Source organism: Lathyrus oleraceus, chromosome 7 (genome assembly GCF_024323335.1).
Source record: "Lathyrus oleraceus cultivar Zhongwan6 chromosome 7, CAAS_Psat_ZW6_1.0, whole genome shotgun sequence".
NCBI lineage: Eukaryota > Viridiplantae > Streptophyta > Magnoliopsida > Fabales > Fabaceae > Lathyrus > Lathyrus oleraceus.
In genome coordinates, this window is record NC_066585.1 from 171,085,480 (window position 1) to 171,110,351 (window position 24,872).

The 24,872-nt window shown below is 38.0% G+C and overlaps 2 protein-coding genes across 3 annotated transcripts in view; both read left to right on the plus strand.

The window, feature by feature from the left end:
* LOC127101292 (ABC transporter G family member 1) overlaps positions 1-24,872 on the plus strand; it is a 68,473-nt gene that overhangs the window by 42,691 nt on the left and 910 nt on the right. The window contains exons 2-7 of the mRNA XM_051038665.1: positions 22,230-22,295; positions 23,384-23,463; positions 23,545-24,015; positions 24,209-24,295; positions 24,422-24,535; positions 24,612-24,806. Coding sequence (XP_050894622.1) covers positions 22,230-22,295; positions 23,384-23,463; positions 23,545-24,015; positions 24,209-24,295; positions 24,422-24,535; positions 24,612-24,806 — 1,013 coding nt within the window. The remainder of the gene's footprint in view (positions 1-22,229; positions 22,296-23,383; positions 23,464-23,544; positions 24,016-24,208; positions 24,296-24,421; positions 24,536-24,611; positions 24,807-24,872) is intronic.
* LOC127101294 (ABC transporter G family member 1) overlaps positions 1-24,872 on the plus strand; it is a 95,352-nt gene that overhangs the window by 42,501 nt on the left and 27,979 nt on the right. The window lies entirely within an intron of this gene.

Sequence of the window (24,872 nt, forward strand, 5' to 3'; positions counted from 1 at the left end):
ATTTAGACGCATGTTTCGTAGTGAAACCGATTCAAGACACTTGACCTGGCATGCAGATGAAAGAATTATAGATGGAAAGTATCGACATCCGGCAGATTCACCACAGTGGTTGAAAATTGATAATGATTATCCTGAATTTGGAGAAGAATCAAGAAACCTTCGCTTGGCATTATCTACTGATGGAATGAACCCACACGGTATCCAGAGTATCTCACACAGTACATGGCCTGTGATTATTATGATTTATAACCTACCTCCATGGCTATGTATGAAGCGTAAGTACATGATGTTGTCTATGTTGATTTCTGGACCTAAACAACCAGGGAATGACATAGACGTGTACTTGAAGCCCTTAATCGAAGATTTAAAGATTTTGTGGGAGACCGGTGTGGAGGTTTATGATGGATATAGGAAAGAAAGTTTCAACTTGAGGGCGATGTTGTTTGGCACAATTAATGATTTTCCAGCATACGGAAATCTATCAGGGTATAGCATAAAAGGTCAATGTGTGTGTCCTATTTGTGAAGATAAAATAGATTGGAAGCGCTTGGAGTTTGGTCAGAAGAATGTCTTTCTCGGTCATCGGAGATTCTTAAATTCAAATCATCACTACCGTGGATGGAGAAAGGCGTTCAATGGAGAGACAGAACAAGGCAGAGCTCCACCTGTATTGACAGGTGATCAAATTTTTGAAAAGGTGAAAGATTTGGATACTCAGTTTGGCAAGCCTTTTGCCCACACACTTGTCAAAAGTGGGTGGAAGAAGAGGTCAGTTCTTTTTGAATTGCCGTATTGGAAGTCCTTGTATGTGAGACATTTTCTTGATGTTATGCATATTGAAAAAAATGTATTTGAAAGTGTTATTGGCACGTTACTCAATATACAAGGAAAGTCTAAGGATGGCCTTAAGGCAAGAAAGGACTTGATAGCGATGGGAATAAGAACTGAATTAGGACCCTTGAAGAAAGGAAAACGAACATATCTACCTCCTGCTGCTTATACTCTATCTAGAAAGGAGAAAAAAACATTGTGTAAGTTTCTAAGTGAAGTTAAAGTTCCAGAAGGGTACTCTTCAGATATTAGAAGACTTGTGTCTATGAAAGACCTCAAGTTAAAGAGTTTAAAGACCCATGATTGCCATGTTATAATGGAACATTTTCTCCCAATAGGTATACGTTCTATTCTTCCAGAAAAAGTAAGAAGCTCTATAACTAAGTTGTGTTCTTTCTTCAAGTCAATTTGTAGTAAGGTGATCAATCCTGCGATCTTACCAATGTTGCAAAAAGAAATCGTTATTACTTTGTGTGAGCTTGAAATGTTTTTTCCTCCATCATTTTTTGACATAATGGTACATCTAGTTGTTCATCTTGTGAAAGAGACACAATTGTGTGAACCAGCTTATATGAGATGGATGTACCCTGTTGAACGTTATATGAAAATATTAAAAGGGTACGTGAAGAACCGAAGTCGACCAGAAGGTTGTATGGTTGAAAGATACATTGTTGAAGAAGCGATTGAGTTTTGTACTGAATATTTGTCTAATTTTCAGTCAATCGGACTCCCCAAGTCTCAGCTTGTCGAAAAGAAAGAAGGAAAAAATCTAATTGGAAATAAAATCGTGGCAGTATCAAGGGTCGAACGGGATCAAGTGCATTTGTATGTTCTGCACAATGAGAATGAGGTTGAGTCGTATGTTGAAATTCACAAGGATGTTCTCCGAGGTTTAAATCCCAATAGAAATGAAAATTGGATAGTACGAGAGCACAATCGATGTTTTATACCTTGGTTTAAGGATCATATTTATTCAAAGTATTATTCAGATCCTGCTTCAATAACAGAAAGGTTGAGATGCTTAGCATATGGTCCAAGTTTCCATGTTTTTTCTTATAGCGCATACGCGATTAATGGATACACATTTTATACCAAAGAACAAGATGATAAAAGTACTATGCAGAATAGTGGTGTCACCGTGGTAGCTGAAGCAATGCACATATCAAGTGTGAAGGACTTAAACCCCAAATTTGCAAATCTGTCGTATTTTGGTGTTATCGAGCGCATTTGGGTGTTTGATTATGAGAAGTTTCAGATTCCTATATTTGGTTGCAAGTGGGTTGAAAATAATAACGGCATTCGAATGGATAAGTCGGGATTTTTGCAAGTGGATCTTAATAGGATGGGATACAAAGATGAGTCTTTTATTCTAGCCTCTCAAGCTAGACAAGTGTTCTATGTCAATGATCCGAAAAGTACGAAATGGTCTATAGTTCTTTTTTCCAACAAAGTAATTGATGAAAACACTGGAGATCAAGGTGATATTGATGTTGAGATTGATTCGTTTACCAGAAATGATCAAGATGAGAATATTATATCAAATGATTCATATATTAGAAATGATCATAATGAGGGTATTTGGATCAATCCAACCGTCCGTGTTGTTAAGAGACATGTAGAACATATTCCAACCAAGAAAAGAAAGAGAACTTAGTGAAAAAGGTACAGGTCAAATGATTTTAATTGTTTTCTTTATTACAGGTAAAATGACTTTTATGATTTTAATTGTTTTTACATTTGTCATCTGATTTTAATTGTTTTCTTTATTACAGGTAAAATGGCTATTATGAAGTCAATCATTCATGCAAGAGACAAGGGTGTAAAATTTGAAGTACATTGGAGTGCTGAAGACCAACTAATTTTTTTTCATCAGGCTTGTGTCTCAATAGAGGATGGGTATCTACCTAAAGTTACTTTTGTAGTGGTCCAAAAGAGACATCACACCCGTCTCTTTCCTGTCAACCCCAAAGAGACCGATAGAAGTGGAAATATTATGCCAGGTTTTTTCAATATATTTCTCAACGCAGCTGGTATATATTATCATTTGAATTTATCACTTTTTGCTGATTTTGTTGTTCTAAATTGTCAAAGGAACCGTGGTAGACACCAGCATTTGTCACCCTAGGGAATTTGATTTTAACCTTAACAGCCATGCAGGAATTCAGGTAATATTAGCTATGTCATTTAACTTTATGCCATTGTTTACTATTTGTTGCTCAATCGCCTTTTGACAGTTCTGTGTTATTTGCATTTGGACGTGTTCTTTTTGCAGGGGACTAGTCGACCAACGCATTATCATGTGCTGTATGATGAAAATAAATTCACTGCAGACCAGCTACAGAGTTTGACCAATAACTTGTTATCTTGTATGCAGTTCCTCCTGCCTATTATGCACACTTGCTATTATTCATCATGGGTGGATGGGCGTTATTTTGTTTAGTATTGGTTAGAACTACTAGACAGCTTTTGGATACAGTGGTCACTGGGTGTTGGTTGCTATGGATCTTTCGAGACTAATAGTGTATATTGTTGTTGTACTTTTACTAAATCATGAATATGTTGTTGTATATTGTTGATCAAAGAATCATATATTAATGTTGTATATATGAAGGATTAATGTTGTATATAAATGGATTCATGTTGTATATATCAATGGATTAATGGTGTATAACATTGGATTAAAGGATGAATTCAATATGAATTTTACACTTTTGCAGCATGCGAACAGGTTACCAATTAAATATCCACTGTTTTTCAAACAAATTTTTTTAAAATAACTAACACTTTAGAGGGCGCTTTTTCCTGAAAGCGCCCTCTAAACACTTTACATTGACAACTTTAGAGGGCGCTTTTTCCTGAAAGCGCCCTCTAAACATTTTACATTGACAACTTTAGAGGGCGCTTTTTCCAGAAAGCGCCCTCTAAGGTGTCCCTTTATGGACCACTCCAGAGGGCGCTTTTTTCTGAAAGCGCACTATAATGTGGCCACTTTAGACAGCGCTTTCTCCAGGAAAACAAAGCGCTGTCTTTACCTATGCCAGCGCCACTTTAGAGGGCGCTTAAAAGCGCTGTTATAGGCCAAAAAAAGCGCCCTCTTTTCCCTCTTTTGGCGTAGTGTATGTTCATCTTCAATTTTGTGCAACACACTCAGATCTCACCAAACACTAATGTTTCCCAATCCCACATAATCAAGAAATATGATTGTGTTACGTTTGTGATTCAAAAACTCAACATGAATTCAAGAAACGAAATCAATCACACAACGCTTCACCGTTCATTTGTGTTTTTATTTTAATATTCTGTATTTATCACAAACAGATAGATTTAGATAAGAAAACATTTATACATATTACTTTTAAAATACATTCAAATATTTTTATATACGGTAGCAAATTTACTATTGGTTTTTAAATATTTTTTAAATAATATCAAAACAAAAATAATTTTTATATATGAAAAAAATACATTGTTGATTTAAATATTTTTAATTATAAAAAAAGTTACTATTGTTATAAACGAGAACAACTTTACTATTTATTTAAATATTGAATAATAAAATTTATCGACCATTATTTTAAAATATATTAAAAAAATGTAAGGAGCTTTAGAAAGATTGAGTATATATTTTAAAAAAATTATCTCTTATAAAATAATTGTCTTATTTGTAAAAAAAACTAAAATGTCTGATTTGTCTAATATAAGTTTCAATAGTATTTATTTTTAATTAGAGTATTCATAATATTGTTGTTTATATTTTATCTTCTACCTATATTACTATTTAAATTTATATTTACTATTATTCGTAAGTTTGTTCTTTTTTTCAATTTTCTATTTTTATGATAGTCTACCTGTCATACCCCAAAATTTGCCCATCGATATTTCAAAGTATTCCTCAAGACCCTCTGACTTGCTCTGCAAGGCACTGATATCAAATGGACAAAAGCCCAGCTCACAACAGGCCCAATCCAAAGGCGGCCCAAAATAGCTTGCTCGCTAGGCGAGCAGTCCCTTCGCCTAGCGAACATTTCGTCATGACACTCGCCCAGCGAAGCATCAGATCCAGGAAAAAGCCCAGAACTAGCTTGCTCGCTAGGCGAGCAATTCCTTCGCCTAGCGAAGCTTGCGAAAATCTGAAGTTTTGGACCTCATTTTAAGCCCATTAGGTCACCACCACTACTACTATAAATACCAGCTCCTCAGCCACGAAAATAACACACAGACCCAGAGGGAGAAACACAGAAACCCTGCTGATCCAGAGAATTCGGAAGACGGAAACCCTGAAGGCCGCTCACCCGCCTCGAAGCTACCACCGCTCAGCTCAATCCGATACCTAGAGTGATCAGTTCAACATAGCAATTGCAAACAGGTTTGCGTATTATCGCTGTTATATGCTTCCAATTGATAACCGTTACATACATAATGCATCATGATTAAATTTTGATATGTAATCTGATTTCCCATGCAAATTTAAGTATGCTTGAACATCATGAAAGCTATCCATGCTGTGCCTGTAATTCAATGTCATAAAATTCAAGGTTTCCGGGAGTCGTGCTGCTGCCAAATTCCAAACTCGTGGCCGCTCGCTAGCTCATCGCTAAGCGAGCCTGCAGCGAGCCTTCGCTAGGCGAAGCAGAGGCGAACGGGACAGTGGCTGCTTTGTCTCTTTGTTGTCCATTTTATGTTTATCTAATCATGATTCTGCATTATTTGGCTTAAATTCCTGACTGTTATATTTTATGGTGCAATTTCTAATTGTATTTTACCTCAATGCTCTAATCCGTGTGTTGCATGGTGTAAAAGCTAGCATACTTCCAAAGAAATAGCCGGCTAGGCATGCCGCTTTAGGTGTGGACATTCTTGAGGAGATGGCTTTTGGATGACCTAAGTTTAATGTGGAGATTCATCTTGAATCACCAAGCTTGATTTTTAATGTATTGATTTCATTGATTTCCTGTGGACCTAATTACCTAACTGATTACGGCTATTTAGTTAATTGTTAAAATTGGACTTTAAATAAATAATATCGGACCTCTCTCTATTACCCCACGATTACGTAATACGGTCATGTCCCGCGAATATGGGGATATCCTTAGCAAAGACCCTTCGGTAAAATCATCATAGTCCCTCGGACGTTGCCTTCGAAATTACGATTTTGTCCCTCGATGACCCTTCGGTGTAGCCTACGGTTAAATGATGATAGTCCCTTCGAATGCTAAGGTATCCTCACAACTGTTGCCTTCAATGACCTATCGATGACCCTACGACGACCCTTTAACATCCAAAGGATAAACTACTTACTTCTCAATAGTAAGGACAGTTTTACCCTCATAAGGATAGGAAATGCCCGGAAAGACCTCGGACAGGTATAACCTTAATTGCTCATTCATAACCTAAAAAAAATACTTTTCACACCTCACACCTTTCAAACATCCTTTTGGAAAATCACCACTTAGCATACATCCGTACTAGGATCATTGCCGAGTTATATTTTTCTAAACTACTTTCAAAACACTAAACGAGATAACCACTTTGTATACATTCATGCAAGAATCATTACAAAGTTAAATTCTCATTTTCAAAACATCCTTCACACATTTCTCAACCACCTTTTTCAAACTAGAAAACATAAATGATTGAGCAATTAAGAGCCCATGGATAACCATGGATATAAAGGGTGCTAATACCTTCCCTTTGTATAAAGTACCTCCCGAACCTAAGAATCTAAATTAAGGTCTTTCCTGTTCTTTTCCACCTTTCCTTATTGGATAAAAGAAAAGTCGGTGGCGACTCTTGCTAACCGCGACATTGCGATTAAAAACACAAAAAGTCCAGTTCACCGTATGACAGAACTGGCGACTCTGCTGGGGAATTACAGAGAGAGGTCCACCTTAAAAAAAAATCATTTATGTTTTCCTAATTGTTCTTTCGTTTAAGGGAATTGTTGAGTGAAAGATCCTACACCCGGATCTAGTGTACCTTAGGTAAGTAGCAATAGATCATCGCGACTATCCGGCGTATACTGGAATGGTTAAATGATAGCTACGGTTAATGTGACACTTTGGATGTCCTGATGTTCCTCATGTTCACTTGAGGAGAAATTTGGCATTCGCGTGGTGTCATCAAAGCATTAACCAGACCTTTAGAACCCTAATTGACTTATCCTAGCCATTAGAAAGTAGTGAGATAACTGATTTCGGTTCCGACTGAGGTTGGTTGATACTCGATACTAAACTCTTTGAGATTGGACTTTAGGGAAGCTTCGGTCAACCACTTGGTGTTGCACTGAAGTGGACCTAAAGAAAGGTCGATGATCTGAGATCCTTCTAGAACCCGGTTACTATTCTAGGACAGGTTGAACCAACCAAACTTCAGTGGGGAGGGTATTTACCTATGGAACTCATGCAAGCCTTAAAACCTAGGAATAATTGTTGTGTGACATGCTTGTGTTTGCATAACATCATAAAATCATGGCATCATACTAACCATTTCAAGGACTTAGGAATTTAGCTTTGCTCTGTTGCACAGGTTATGGCTTCCAGGAAGACTATCCGGATCAATCTTGTAACGATCTCTCCTCAACTCAAGGATTTGGTGTCAGAACTCCCCGATCATGCTCAGTTCAACAAGAAACATGGTCATCTCCTCAATTTGGTTACCACTGGTTTCAAAGAAGATATGATGAGAGTCCTATTCCAGTTCTTCGATCCTAAGCATCATTGCTTCACTTTCCCAGATTATCAGTTGGTACCCACATTAGAAGAGTTTTCCAAGCTGCTTGGGATACCTATCCTTGATCAAATACCTTTCAGTGGTCTGGAAAAGATGCCAAAGTTTGAAGAAGTTGCCGCAGCTCTACACATGACGAAGTCTGACATTGAGACCAACTGGGTAACAAGGAGTGGAGTTAAGGGCTTACTCGCCAAATTTCTGGTAGGTAAGGCCCGAGAATTCCTAAAAGTTATGAATGTCCATGCTTTTGAAGACGTTCTAGCATTGCTAATCTATGGTTTGGTGCTATTCCCCAATCCGGACCAATTCATAGACGTGAATGCTATTAAGATATTCCTCACTCATAACCCTGTGCCTACCTTGCTTGGAGACATCTTGCATTCCTTTCACGCTCGTACTATGAAAAGGCAAGGGACTCTCATGTGCTGCATACCTTTGTTGTCTAGGTGGTTTATTTCGCACCTTCCTCAATCAGTCTTGAAGAACGAGCAGAATTTGAAATGGTCTCAAAGGATAATGGCACTCTCTCATTCAGACATCCGGTGGTGTTCTAACCTCAGAGAAAATGTTATCATCATCGACCGTTGTGGAGAATTCCCTAATGTACCACTCATGGGGATAAGAGGAGGTATTACTTATAATCCTGCCTTAGCCCTACGTCAGTTTGGGTATGCTCGAAGGGATGGTCCACATGAAATGATTGTTCAAGGCACAGTGTTCGACTATGACAATGACCCTCAAAAGCTCCGTCAAAAGTTTGTACGAGCTTGGGGCATGGTGAAAAGAAGCAATTTAGGAAAGAAAAATTCTATTCCTATGGAGCCTTATCTCAGATGGGTACGCGCCCGAGCTCGTGAACTTGTCATGCCATATCTTACAGTCGGACCATTGATTGTTGAATCAGAGGTCGAAGGAGGTACTTCCCAGATCATTCCTTATCCAGATATGCCTACTGATGTTGAGGAATTGAAAAGATCCTGGACCCAGTTGAGAGAGGAGAGAGATACTTTCGAAGCTCAGTTCAATGCAGAAAGGAAGAAAGTACTAGAGCTCACCAGTCAGCTTAATGAGGAACGAAGACTCAATGCATATCTTCGCCCAAAAAGAAGTCGCCCCTGGGCGACTTGAGCTTTCATTGTATTTTATTATTGTTCCTTTTGTAATGAACATTGATAAAAAAAAAAGTTAGCAATAAACATTTCTCTCTTATTGGTGATTTACGCAAAGTTAAATTTCAAAAGTCCTTGAAAACATTTCATACATTGCATAGCATAACATAACATTGCATAACAGGCATTCTAAAGGACCATATTCTCACGGTCTGCCTCTTAAACAGAAAAATGGATCTCGAACAAACTGTCAAAGATCTCCAGACTCAGAATGCTCAATTCAAGGAGATGATGCTAAGCTAATCCAAGGGGCAGGAGGAACTGAAGGCTCTTTTGGTCGAAAAGAAGAAAGACAAGAAAGCTGTGAGCTTCATTAACCCGGGCAGAAGGCGTAAAGGACAGGCTACGGGAATCAAATTTGGAATCTCGAATGGTCCAGAAGAGGGGGCGGAAAATGATTCAGAGGAGGAGAATGTTGATTTCTCTAACCCTGAGGATGACGATGAAGAGTATGAAAATGAACAGTACTCTCCAAGGGATGATAAGTATAAATTGCTGGAGGAACGCATGCTAGCCATGGAGGGTCAGAAGACACCTGGTCTGGATTTCGAAAGTTTGGGTCTGGTCTCCGATGTGACCATTCCCCGCAAATTCAAAATCCCCACTTTCACTAAGTACGATGGTGCGTCTTGTCCTCAGATGCATCTGAGAGCTTATGTGAGAAAGATTCAGCCGCATACCACTGACAGGAAGCTATGGATCCATTTCTTCCAAGAGAGCCTGTCTGGCACACAGTTGGAATGGTATTATCAGCTCGAGAGCTCTGACATCCGCACCTGGACTGATTTAGCAACAGCTTTCTATAAGCAGTATCAGTACAATTCTGAATTAGCACCTACTCGGCTACAGTTGCAGAATATGGCCATGGGATCTAAAGAAAGCTTCAAAGAGTATGCTCAGAAATGGAGAGATTTGACCGGCAGGGTCAAACCCCCTATGACGGACCGAGAATTAATAGACCTGTTCATGGGTACCCTGACTGGCCCATTCTACAGCCACTTACTGGGGAGTTCTTCATCAGGTTTCACTGAACTTATACTGACAGGTGAACGGGTGGAGAGCGGAATTCGAAGTGGAAAGTTACAGGCAGCTACTTCTACAAGCAGTAAAAAGTCCTATCATGGGAAGAATGAGTCAAATGCTGTGTACGGTCAAAAGAATCATAATAAGAAAAATGGTGACCATGCCGTGGGAGCAGTGACAATCGCAGCCCCGTCAGCTCAAAACTTCCAGCAAAGACAAGACAGACCAAGAAGGCAGTTTACCAAGCTCAATATGACTTTAGCACAAGCACTGCAAAGCATGCTGAAGGTAAATTTAATCACTCTCAGAGGTCCTCCTGCAAATGTCAACACTGCTTCGCCTCGTTATAATCCCAATGCTAGGTGTGCATATCACTCCGATAGCCCCGGGCATGATACAAACGATTGTTGGCTGTTGAAGAATAAGATTCAGGACATGATCGACGCTGGGGAAATTGAGTTCGAGCCTCCGGAGACTCCTAATGTCATCACTGCTCCTATGCCTAATCATGACAAGGCTGTTAATGCTCTCGATGACGATTCTCTCATCACTGCTGTGGCGGACTTAACATCTCCTCTCCCGATCATAAAGAGGAATTTATTGCAAGCTGGTTTATTTCCAGGTTGTACTGAAGATTGCAATCTTTGCATACTCTGGCCCAAGGACTGTTTGAAATTGAAGAATGGTATTCAACGGCTGATGGACGATCGTACAATTCTCTTTGAAAGGGTTTCTAAGACGGAAAACCCTATTGAAGAAGTATCTGTGATTGCGAGGTCCAAGGTTCCAGTGAAGATTACTGCTCCCAGAATACCTGTGAAGATTATTGCTGAGCCCAGGGTAGCTCCTCTAATCATCACTGCCCCTGGCCCAGTACCGTATTCTTCAAGCAAAGCCATTCCGTGGAACTATGGAGGTGATGTTTACATCCATGGCGTAAAGCAAGTTGGTGATTCTGCTAATCCTAATGACATTGTTGGGACTAGTAAAGTTACTCGAAGCGGAAGGATCTTCTCTCCAGAGATCTCACCTCCAGTTCCCGAAAACCGAGGAAAGGAACCGGTCAACCCTTCCCCGTCAGAGGCACCGATCGAAGCTACTACTGAAGACGTTGCCAAACGAGAAATGGAAGAAGTGCTGAAAATCATCCGCAAGAGTGATTTTGATGTGGTAGAACAGTTGGGGCATACCCCGTCTAAGATCTCGATGTTGTCCTTGCTGTTATCTTCTGAATCTCATGCCAATGCCTTGATAAAATTCCTGAAGACTGCCCATGTACCTCAGGAGACCTCCGTCGATCAGTTTGAAAACTATGTTGCTAACCTGACTGTTGATGATGGCCTAGGTTTTTCCAATGCTGACCTGACACCGGCAGGGAAGAATCACAATAAAGCCCTGCATATTTCTATTGAGTGTAAAGGAATCACCTTGTCTCATGTGTTGATCGATAATGGCTCTTCTTTGAATGTGCTACCGAAAGCCGTGCTCGATAAACTTGACTGCAAGAGCGTTGAACTGAAGCCTAGTGACATTGTGGTGCGGGCTTACGATGGTGCAAAGAGTGTTGTCCACGGCGAAGTTGTTCTCCCTATCAAGATAGGACCTCAAGTCTTCAACACTACCTTTTATGTAATGAACATTCGTCCTGCCTACTCCTGCTTACTGGGACGCCCTTGGATTCATGAGGCAGGTGCTGTAGCTTCGTCTCTCCATCAAAAGCTGAGGTATCCAATAGAGGGTAAGATCGTCACTGTGTGTGGGGAAGAAGAATACATTGTCAGTAGTGTGCATACCTTCAGATACGTTGAGATGGATGGTGAATTCTTCGAGACTCCGTCTCAGTCATTTGAAGTAGTTCCTCCGACTAATCCTGTCCTTAAGCCAACTTCTTGTGCGCCCAAGGTTATTCGTGCTCCTCCTACTATGATTTCTCTGAAAGATGCTCAAGCTGTGGTTGAAGATGGTGGTCGTACTGGCTGGGGTCAACTGATCAGCATACCCTACAAGTCTGATAGATTTGGCCTAGGGTTTAGCTCAAAGAAGGTAGTCAAGGATCAGATTAACGCTATAGAAGATGCTGACAGCGATTGCGACCTGGATAGCTGGATTTTCCCAACAATTGGTGACGGACTCAATAATTGGAAGGCTGAAGACACTATCCCGATCTCCTTTAGTCAGGAGTAATTGTTATTGTCCATTTAGTATTGCAAATTTTTAATTTTTCAATTGAACTTCTCCAAGCATTGTGTCTATGCCCGGGGCACAATAGCTAATTTGTTAAGGGTTTTGTCATTTCATAAGCATATTCATATTCAATAAATCAATGGACTTTTTCGCATTCAAACATTGCGCTCTTTATCTTTCCTATCGTCTTTCGAACAAGCTATGCTTTCTTACACACACTCACGTAACAAATTGCAGATCCGTATCCACTCTGGATCCTATTGATAATAATTCCGCTACTGCTCATTATGACTTTGAAAATCCAATCTACCAAGCCGAAGATGGAAGTGAGGAAGATTGCGAAGTCCCTGAGGAGCTTGCCAGACTATTACTGCAAGAGGAAAGGACTATACAGCCGCATGAAGAGTCACTCGAAGTCGTAAATCTAGGTACTGAAGTAGATAGAAAAGAAGTCAGAATAGGAGCAGGATTGGAAAACAGTGTCAAAGAAAGACTGATTCGGATGTTACATGACTATGTAGAGGTTTTCGCCTGGTCTTATGAAGACATGCCAGGACTGGATACTGATATAGTAGTACATCGGCTGCCAACGAGGGAAGATTGTCGTCCTGTTAAGCAAAAGGTTCGTCGCATGCGTCCTGAAATGTCTGAGAAAATCAAAGCCGAGGTGATGAAACAATTTGATGCAGGTTTTCTGGCTGTTACTTCTTATCCTCAATGGGTTGCTAATGTGGTACCAGTGCCAAAGAAGGATGGTAAGGTGCGAATGTGTGTAGATTACCGAGACCTGAATAAAGCGAGTCCCAAGGATGACTTTCCACTCCCACACATTGATGTTCTGGTAGACAACACCGCTCAACACAAAGTGTTCTCCTTCATGGATGGATTCTCGGGTTATAATCAGATTAAGATGGCACCTGAGGACATGGAGAAAACTACGTTTGTGACGCAATGGGGCACTTTCTGTTACAAAGTAATGCCATTCGGTCTAAAGAACGCCGGGGCAACGTACCAGCGTGCTATGGTGGTTTTGTTCCATGATATGATTCATCGTGAGATAGAAGTATATGTGGATGACATGATAGCTAGATCTCATACTGAAGAGGAACATCTCGATCATTTATACAAACTGTTTGAGAGGTTGAAGAAATACAAGTTGAGATTGAACCCGAACAAATGCACTTTTGGAGTAAGATCCGGTAAACTCTTGGGCTTTATTGTCAGTGGTAAAGGAATTGAGGTTGACCCGGCTAAAGTGAGAGCTATTCAAGAAATGCCAGTTCCCCGTACGGAGAAAGAGGTCAGAGGTTTCTTGGGACGCTTGAACTACATTGCCCGATTTATCTCCCACTTGACCGCTACCTGTAAACCCATTTTCAAATTACTGAGGAAGAATCAAGAGATGATATGGAATGACGAATGCCAAGAAGCCTTTGACAAAATCAAGAAATATCTCCAGGAACCTCCAATTCTGATACCACCAGTCGAAGGAAGACCTCTAATCATGTATTTGACCGTGTTAGAAAGTTCAATGGGGTGTGTATTGGGGCAACATGACGAGTTTGGTCGAAAAGAGCACGCCATATACTACCTGAGCAAAAAGTTTACCGACTGTGAAACAAGATACTCACTGCTCGAGAGAACTTGCTGTGCTTTGGCCTGGGCTGCTCGCCGACTAAGACAGTATATGTTGAATCAGACCATTTTGTTGATTTTTAGGATGGATCCCATCAAATATATGTTCGAGAAGCCTGCCCTCTCCGGAAGAATAGCGAGATGGCAGATGATCTTAACAGAGTACGATATCCAGTATACTACCCAGAAAGCAATCAAAGGAAGCGTGCTAGCTGATCATTTGGCTCATCAAGCGGTGGACGATTACCAATCTATGAATTTTGAGTTCCCAGATGAGGATGTCATGCTTGTTACTGATAATGGAAAACCTAAACCAGATGAAGGACCCGAATGGGGATCCCGATGGACTATGGTCTTTGATGGATCTTCTAATGCATTGGGCCATGGTGTTGGGGTTGTACTCATTTCTCCCGAGGGTTACCATACGCCTTTCACGGCTAGACTATGTTTTCATTGTACCAATAATATGGCTGAGTATGAAGCATGTATTTTTGGACTCAAAGCTGCTATAGATTGGCGAATCAAGTTTTTGAGCGTATGCGGAGATTCGGCCTTGGTAATCAGTCAGATCAAAGGAGAATGGGATACTAAACATCCAAATCTCATCCCTTATCGAGAGCAGGTAATGACATTAATCCCATACTTTGAAGAGATTACATTTGAACATATTCCACGAGAAGAGAATCAGTTGGCAGACGCTTTAGCTACCATGTCATCTATGTTCAGAGTCAGATGGGACGGTGAAGCTCCCAGGATTACCATTGAGCGACTAGATGAACCGGCATACTGTTATGAACTTAACATTGAGGGAGTATGGGAAAAACCTTGGTTCCACGACGTAAAAAGATATTTAGAAGCTCAGGAATACCCTGAAGGGGCATCCATCAATGACAGGAAATTCCTGAGGAAGTTCTCCGCTAAATTCTTTCTGAGTAATGGAGTGTTATACAAACGTAATCATGACTCGACTCTGCTTCGCTGTGTGGATAAAAAGGAAGCAGAAAAGATTATGGAAGACATGCATGACGGTATTTTTGGGACTCATTCTAATGGACATACAATGGCCAAGAAGATTCTGAGATCAGGGTATTATTGGTCTACCATGGAAGCTGATTGCCACCATCATTCCAGAACCTGTCATAAGTGTCAGATCTATGCGGACAAAGTACATATGCCTCCTGCTCCATTGAACGTGTTAACAGCGCCTTGACCCTTTGCAATGTGGGGCATCGATATGATTGGAGAGATTAAACCCACGGCTTCTAATGGACATCGCTTCATTCTCGTCGCTATTGATTACTTCACCAAGTGGGTAGAGGCAGCCTCATTCGCTTCTGTCACCAAGAATGTGGTGGCACGTTTCGTCAAGAATAGCCTTATTTGTCGATACGGCATCCCTGAAAGGATTATCACTGACAATGGTACTAATTTGAACAACAAGATGATCGTTGAACTCTGCACGCAGTTCAAAATTAAACACCATAACTCTTCCCCGTACCGGCCAAAGATGAATGGCGTCGTAGAGGCTGCTAATAAGAACATCAAGAAGATCATACAAAAGATGACAGTAACGTACAAAGACTGGCATGAGATGTTACCGTTTGCCCTCCACGGTTATCGCACTTCAGTACGCACTTCGACAGGGGCAACTCCTTTCTCTTTAGTCTACAGAACGGAAGCCGTTTTACCAGTGGAAGTTCAGATTCCCTCTCTAAGGATCATGAAAGAGGCGGGTTTAGGCGAGGACGAATGGATTCAAACTCGACTCGATCAGATAAATTTGATTGATGAGAAGAGACTTGCGGCTGTTTGTCACGGGCAGATGTATCAGAAGCGCATGGCTCAGGCATTTAACAAAAGAGTCAAGAGACAGAGGTATCAAATTGGCGACTTGGTGATAAAGCGTATCATGCTACCACAGGGTGATCCCAGAGGCAAGTGGACTCCCACATACGAAGGGCCATTTGTAGTTAAGAAGGTATTCTCTGGTGGAGCCATGATACTTGCTACAATGGACGGCGAAGACTTCCCGCATCCTGTGAACGCGGACATAGTTAAAAAATACTACGCATAATAGAGACCCGCTAGGTCGACGTACCTAGGCAAAAGTAAGGGCATCCCGGCGAACCAAAAGGGTTCGGGCAAAAATTAGGGATAAACATATAAAGACGTACACCCGGCAAGTCGAAAACCTGAAAAGGCGGCTTGGGCAAAAAGGGGTATCCCGGTGGACTGAAAACCTGAAAAGGCGGTCCAGGCAAAAATTAGGGATTAAAGCGTATGACTATGTCCCGTTTTCTGTCAGCTTCAACCAAGTTCAAGGGACTGAACAAGCCAATCACCTCTATCCGACAGCAGGAGATGAGATGCCTGAAGACATGATGACAGTAGTGGAATTAGAATCAATAGGACTTTTTCTGCATAGCTTTCTCTTTGTTTTCTTGACAATTTCCTCTTACTAGGATTTCTGTCTCCTTGTACACAAATTGCCTGTTTATAGGCCCTCTTTCAAAATCAATACCATTTCATTTCGGAAAAAATGTTGTTATTTTACTTTTCTGTTTTGTTTGCATAAACGTCCATTGATTTAATTTGAATTGATATATGCATTTGAATATGATCAATGTTTATCAAAAATACATGCCTAAAATAGAAATTGCAATTACTACGAGACTTCAGGACCAAGGAGAAGGTCTAACCATGCTTTCCAATGAATCCGTTGCTAATTCGATTCCCCGGCAACGCCAATTATTCCCCAGAAGAGAGTGGCATTACTAGACAAATGGGTCATCTTTTCCATCCCCAGCCAGGCTCTGTGGAGTGTTTTCACCGTCAGACAGAAATCAAGCATCCCCCAGCCGAGACAGGGTCATCAATACCAATGTCTCCGACCGGCAGACTGAGATTTATCTCCCCAGTAGTGTTCCCTGGAAGAATGTTCAGACGTCTAATGCATTCATTACATCATTTCACATCACATACCTACATACAATTTTCGTTCCGCATCATATACATTACATCATTTCATAACATATACATGCATACAATGCCCGCATTTATTCCGGACGCATAATTCATCCATCACATCATATCACGGCACACGCATGCATCATGACATTGCATGAAACTAACTTTCTTTTTCAGGCTGATTATCCTTCTGATCGCATTCAAGATTCGAATACAGCTCTCAGATATAATCCATCTGACGAACGTTCTGACATCTTCCCAATGGTGGCATCTCTAAGCCCACCCCAGATATTCACTGCAAATACACCAAATATTATCAGATACAGCTTAACATACGGTTCATTCTGATTCAGCCCAACATATGACTCCTTCAGCTCAGATACGATCTAACGTACGATCCATTCTGGCTTTTAGCAACTCCAATACGGTCTAACGTACGACCCATTTGGACCTTCAAATCCTCGGATGCTGCCTAGCGTACGGTATATTCCGGGGTGTAGTCTAGCGTACGACTACTTTCTTCTTCAGATACAGCCTAACGTACGGCTCATTCTGCAACTCCAATACGGTCTAACGTATGACCCATTTGGACCTCCAGCTCAGATACGATCTAACGTACGATCCACTCTGATCTTCAACAACTCAAGTAAGGTTTAAGGTACGACCAAGTTAGACCTTTATCTCCTCAGATGCTACCTTCGGACAGGTACATTTCTGAATGGTAGTCTAGTATACGGCTACTCCCTTACTCAGATGCTACCTTCGGACAGGTACATTTCTGAATGGTAGTCTAGTATACGGCTACTCCCTTACTCAGATGCTACCTTCGGACAGGTACATTTCTGAATGGTAGTCTAGTATACGGCTACTCCCTTACTCAGATGCTACCTTCGGACAGGTACATTTCTGAATGGTAGTCTAGTATACGGCTACTCCCTTACTCAGATGCTACCTTCGGACAGGTACATTTCTAAATGGTAGTCTAGTATACGGCTACTCCCTTACTCAGATGCTACCTTCGGACAGGTACATTTCTGAATGGTGGTCTAGTATACGGCTACTCCCTTACTCAGATGCTACCTTCGGATAGGTACATTTCTGAATGGTAGTTTAGTATACGACTACTCCCTTTTCAGCAGATTCAGCCTAACGGACGGCTCATTCTGCTCAGATATGGTTTAATGTACGACCAAGTTAAACTTTCATCTCTTCAGATGCTACCTTCGGACAGGTACATTTCTGAATGGTAGTCTAGTATACGACTACTCCCTTTTAAAGCAGATTCAGCCTAACGAACGGCGCATTCTGTTACTCAGATGCTACCTTCGGACAGGTACATTTTTGATCCCTCATCCCCAGCAGTATATAGCACACGCTGACTCCCCAGCGAAGGCAACAGCATGATGGATGATTCATTATACGGTCTAGCGTATGACCCGGTATGACATCCATGTCTTCAGACATCGTCTAATGTACGACACAATCGGAAGCTCGTCATCAAACTTCCTGGATGGCATCTCTAAGCCCATCCCCATCAAGACTAATGGACAGGCGCAAATTTTTGGGGCATTCTAGTGTTCAATAATCTTTCACCTCCAGACCACGAACGGCACATACCATTCTACTCTCTCGGTTCAAGAATATTGAACAGGGGCAGCTGTCATACCCCAAAATTTGCCCATCGATATTTCAAAGTATTCCTCAAGACCCTCTGACTTGCTCTGCAAGGCACTGATATCAAATGGACAAAAGCCCAGCTCACAACAGGCCCAATCCAAAGGCGGCCCAAAATAGCTTGCTCGCTAGGCGAGCAGTCCCTTCGCCTAGCGAACATTTCGTCATGACACTCGCCCAGCGAAGCATCAGATCCAGGAAAAAGCCCAGAACTAGCTTGCTCGCTAGGCGAGCAATTCCTTCGCCTAGCGAAGCTTGCGAAAATCTGAAGTTTTGGACCTCATTTTAAGCCCATTAGGTCACCACCACTACTACTATAAATACCAGCTCCTCAGCCACGAAAATAACACACAGACCCAGAGGGAGAAACACAGAAACCCTGCTGATCCAGAGAATTCGGAAGACGGAAACCCTGAAGGCCGCTCACCCGCCTCGAAGCTACCACCGCTCAGCTCAATCCGATACCTAGAGTGATCAGTTCAACATAGCAATTGCAAACAGGTTTGCGTATTATCGCTGTTATATGCTTCCAATTGATAACCGTTACATACATAATGCATCATGATTAAATTTTGATATGTAATCTGATTTCCCATGCAAATTTAAGTATGCTTGAACATCATGAAAGCTATCCATGCTATGCCTGTAATTCAATGTCATAAAATTCAAGGTTTCCGGGAGTCGTGCTGCTGCCAAATTCCAAACCCGTGGCCGCTCGCTAGCTCATCGCTAAGCGAGCCTGCAGCGAGCCTTCGCTAGGCGAAGCAGAGGTGAACGGGACAGTGGCTGCTTTGTCTCTTTGTTGTCCATTTTATGTTTATCTAATCATGATTCTGCATTATTTGGCTTAAATTCCTGACTGTTATATTTTATGGTGCAATTTCTAATTGTATTTTACCTCAATGCTCTAATCCGTGTGTTGCATGGTGTAAAAGCTAGCATACTTCCAAAGAAATAGCCGGCTAGGCATGCCGCTTTAGGTGTGGACATTCTTGAGGAGATGGCTTTTGGATGACCTAAGTTTAATGTGGAGATTCATCTTGAATCACCAAGCTTGATTTTTAATGTATTGATTTCATTGATTTCCCGTGGACCTAATTACCTAACTGATTACGGCTATTTAGTTAATTGTTAAAATCTGGACTTTAAATAAATAATATCGGACCTCTCTCTATTACCCCACGATTACGTAATACGGTCATGTCCCGCGAATATGGGGATATCCTTAGCAAAGACCCTTCGGTAAAATCATCATAGTCCCTCGGACGTTGCCTTCGAAATTACGATTTTGTCCCTCGATGACCCTTCGGTGTAGCCTACGGTTAAATGATGATAGTCCCTTCGAATGCTAAGGTATCCTCACAACTGTTGCCTTCAATGACCTATCGATGACCCTACGATGACCCTTTAACATCCAAAGGATAAACTACTTACTTCTCAATAGTAAGGACAGTTTTACCCTCATAAGGATAGGAAATGCCCGGAAAGACCTCGGACAGGTATAACCTTAATTGCTCATTCATAACCTAAAAAAAATACTTTTCACACCTCACACCTTTCAAACATCCTTTTGGAAAATCACCACTTAGCATACATCCGTACTAGGATCATTGCCGAGTTATATTTTTCTAAACTACTTTCAAAACACTAAACGAGATAACCACTTTGTATACATTCATGCAAGAATCATTACAAAGTTAAATTCTCATTTTCAAAACATCCTTCACACATTTCTCAACCACCTTTTTCAAACTAGAAAACATAAATGATTGAGCAATTAAGAGCCCATGGATAACCATGGATATAAAGGGTGCTAATACCTTCCCTTTGTATAAAGTACCTCCCGAACCTAAGAATCTAAATTAAGGTCTTTCCTGTTCTTTTCCACCTTTCCTTATTGGATAAAAGAAAAGTCGGTGGCGACTCTTGCTAACCGCGACATTGCGATTAAAAACACAAAAAGTCCAGTTCACCGTATGACACTACCAACAAAGGAGCTAAAAAAAAATATATGCCAAATATTTATATGCCATTCTTTTCAATTACTCATTTTTTATTTGCATTTACAATATTGATGGAATTATTATGTTAATTAAGTAATTGTTAATATAAAATTTATTTTACTAATTAAAATTTTAAGAATTTTTCATAATAACATAATAAAACAGACAATAAATTTGTCACTAATAATAAAATAGAAATACATGTTACAAAAATTTGTCATTGACACAGATAATATACTTTTTACAATCTATTTTCACTTATTTAAGTACTAACTTATTACTAATATTTAATTATATTTAATTATTTTATATAATAATTTTAATTCTATCTAATTATGGTGTATTTATAAATATTTTTATATTTTATAAAATATGTATACTCTAAAAGTTTGATAAGTGCATTTTTACTTTCTATATCAAATAATCAAAAGAAATATTAAATGTGAATAATTGATTTTAATGTGTCTGATTTTTTAAAAATTGATTAGATCTCCAAAAAAACAGAACTTTAAATTAAATGCTTCATTTTTATTATTTATATAAATACAGTGGTAAATATATTTATTGTTGATCCAAATATTTTAATAATAAACAAGAACAATTTTACTATTGATTCAAATATTTTTATAAATATTGTCAAAATAAAAATAATATTTATATACGAGAGAAAATATTTTATTAATTCAAGTATTTTTATATACATAAACAACTTTCCTATTGATTCAAATATTTTTATAAATAATGTCAAAATAAAAATAATATTTATATACGAAAAAAATACATTGTTGATTAAAATATATTTATATACGAAAAAAATATTATTGTTATAAACGAGAATAACTTTACTATTGATCCAAATATTTAATAAAAATTTATGGACCATTTTTTTTCAAATATGTGAAAAAGATTAAGAAAGTTTATTAAATAAGATTGAGTAGATATTTTAAAATTATATTCTCTCCTATAAAATAATTGACTTATTTGTATAAAAACTAAAACGGCTGATTTTTTTAATACAATTTCAATCGTTTTTATTTTTAATCATATTACTCATAATATTGTTGTTTACATTTCATCTTTTATATATATATATATATATATATATATATATATATATATATATATATATATATATATATATATATATATATATATATATATATATATATATATATTATTTCAACTTTAATTTACTATTATTATTATTTTTTATTATAATCTATAAACAAATATAAGTCTAAAACAATATCTAAAAAAAAATATATCCGATTTGTAGGCACATATTTGTTAGTAGTTTATTTATAAAATCTTTAAAAACATATCCTTAAAACATGTATTTCTCTATTCAAAAGAAACATGTGACTTAAAAATACACAAATGAGAAACACATGTGGTAGAAAAACATAAAAAAAGTGTATATAATTGGGATGAGTTTGAAACAAATATACATTCTTCATGTTGTTTTAGTTTTTCCAATAAAGACGGTCAATTTCTGTTTTACTATTTTCTTGAAACAAATATACATTCTTCATGTTCTTTTAGTTTTTCCAATAAAGACGGTCAATTTCTGTTTTATTATTTTCTTGAAACAAATATACATTCTTCATGTTCTTTTAGTTTTTCCAATAAAGACGGTCAATTTCTATTTTACTTTATTAGTGGTTAGTTGAGTCATGTCCTTTATTTTAGGATTTGCGGTTGTTTACCGTTTTTATGTATTCCTTATAAAAAAGGCATTGGAACCTATGAATAAAACGATCATTATGGTGAATTTGCAATTCAATTGAAAAACTTACAGATCTCTCTCCTCTTTACTACAACCACGTATTCCCATGGCTTTCCTTCATCCATCTGAAGGTTTTGAAATCAAAACCTCTTCAGAATCATCCGTTCTAGACATTGAGGCCTCCACAACCAGACCAGAAGGTGACCATGGTATATGCCTAACATGGAAGGATATATGGGTGAATACAATCGCAAAAGGAAAGAATGGAAGAAGATCAATTCTAACCAGGTGAACTATTAGCCATTATGGGTCCTTCTGGCTGTGGCAAGTCTACACTACTTGATGCTTTAGCAGGTATACTGTTCATCTTATTCTATCAAAACAGTGATAAAAATAGTGTATGTTAGTTGGAATATGAAATGATTTGCATTAAGATATGTACAATTTCATTATAGTTCCAATTGGTAGATGGGTTTGCTCTTTCTATATTAATTGATATATTAATTAAAACAATAAAAAATAATTTTATTAATTAATAGTTTTGTAAATACAAAATAAAATAATAACTATTTAAAATTAAATACTAGTTAATATTTAAATTAATAAAAAAAATTATAAAGAACAAAACTAGTTAATAATTATACTAGTTAATAATAATAATCTAATATTAATATTTAATAAATTAATAGTAAAAAGAATGTTAATAAACAATAAATATTATAATATTTATAAATTATTATAATAAAATAGATTCTTAATAATTTTATTATTTTGTGAAAATATTCATAATGGATATAACGTGAATGTGAATGAACAATTAAGAAAATTCTAAGGTTTAAATAGTATTTTGATTTCGGTAAATTTATGTGTTTTTTATTTCTTTCGGTTTTAGTTTTAAAGTTAAAATTCTTAGGAAAATTCGAAGGAAATCTTCGGATTTTAATTTTAGTAACTAAAATCAAATGAAATTCAACATTTAAGAATTTTATCTAAAAAAAATTATATATGGACTAAAAACAAAAGCACGCAAATTTATTGAAACCAAAAGATTATTTAAGTCAAATTCTAATCATTTTGTAATGTTTAACTGAATTTGGCTTGAAAGATGATATTTTTTAAATTTCAAGTCATTGTATTCAGAATTTTTGAGATTGAGATGCATGTTAGACTTAAATTTTTAATTTTTTAGCAAACTAAATTCAGATTTGACATAACCTATCTTGATCGGGCCTATTCTATTCTTATGGAGAGTTATCAATTCAGTTTTGGAATGTTGATGTTACATAATTTGGAATCTAGTATTAACAAAATTATAAAATGATCACGTAATTATTGAGTAATTATTAGTCCCTCAAAGAATGTTTTAGAAAATCTAAATTATATAATAACAATCAATATTTTTCTTACATACTTTTACTATTTATGTATATCCAAATTTTCAGGGAGATTAGCCACAAACACAAGACAAACTGGGGAGATTCTAATCAATGGTCACAAACAAGAATTATCATATGGAACTTCGGTACAAAGTTAATCAATATTAAACTCTTCAAAATAAAAATGGATTATGCTCAATTATTAACTCTTTCATTAATCTATGTAGGCTTATGTGACACAAGATGATACATTATTAACAACCTTAACTGTCAAAGAAGCAGTTTACTATTCAGCTCAACTTCAATTACCTGACACAATGTCCAAACAAGACAAGAAACAAAGAGCTGATTCTACAATCAAAGAAATGGGTCTTCAAGATGCAACTAACACAAGAATTGGAGGGTGGGGTGTGAAAGGCATAAGCGGGGGTCAGAAAAGAAGAGTTAGCATTTGCATTGAGATTTTAACACATCCTAGTCTTCTTTTTCTTGATGAACCAACTAGTGGACTTGATAGTGCTGCCTCTTACTATGTCATGAAAAGAATTGCTTCCTTGGGGAAAAAAGATGGAATTCAAAGGACTATTATCACTTCTATCCATCAACCTAGCTCTGAAGTTTTTCAACTTTTTGATAACCTTTGTCTTCTCTCTTCGGGTAAAACAGTTTACTTTGGACCTGCTTCGGCCGCATCTGAGGTTAGTTACTAGCTTGTTTTTTATACGTGATTAACGGATATGTACTTTCAGTGTCTTACACTACATCGAATAATGTGTTTGTGAGTTGTGATGTGTAAAATCTTATTCTAACGGTGCATATCTGATTTTTTTAATATGAGAACTTTTTATTTAAGTTTAAATAATGATTGAGTTTGGTTTTATTTTGTTGTAGTTTTTCAGTTTGAATGGATTTCCTTGTCCTCCTCTCCAAAATCCATCTGATCATTTACTTAAAACTATAAACAAGGATTTTGATCAGGTAACTTGTTCATCAAGCATCAATAACACATATGTGTTTTTTCATGATTTTGTTTCTCTTCAATGCAACATACTTCAAAAAAATAGTAAGAAAATATATTTGAAATACAAGTTGAATTTTTTTTAGGATACTGAGACAGAAAGTTCCACTGAAGAAGCAATTAGTATCCTTGTAAGTTCATATAAATCATCTGAAATTAACAAAGATGTTCACAATGAAGTTGCACTGCTATCCAAAAAGGTACACTTCGTGGCTTATTAGATCATAGTTACACTAAAATTAAAATTAATTGATTGACTTTATGTGTATTTTTCAGCAAATGAAATCAATGGACAAGAACAAAGGGCATGCAGGGTTCTTTAATCAATGCTTAGCTCTTATCAAACGCTCGTCATTGAACATGTTTCGTGATCTAGGCTATTATTGGTTACGATTAGGCATATATATTGCATTGGCTTTAAGTTTAGGAACTGTTTTCTATGATTTTGGTACAAGTTATGCCTCAATTAAGGTAAGAGATTAAGAGATCATAACTAGTGACAACCTTAAACCTTAATTTTTGTTTTAATAGCGTAGT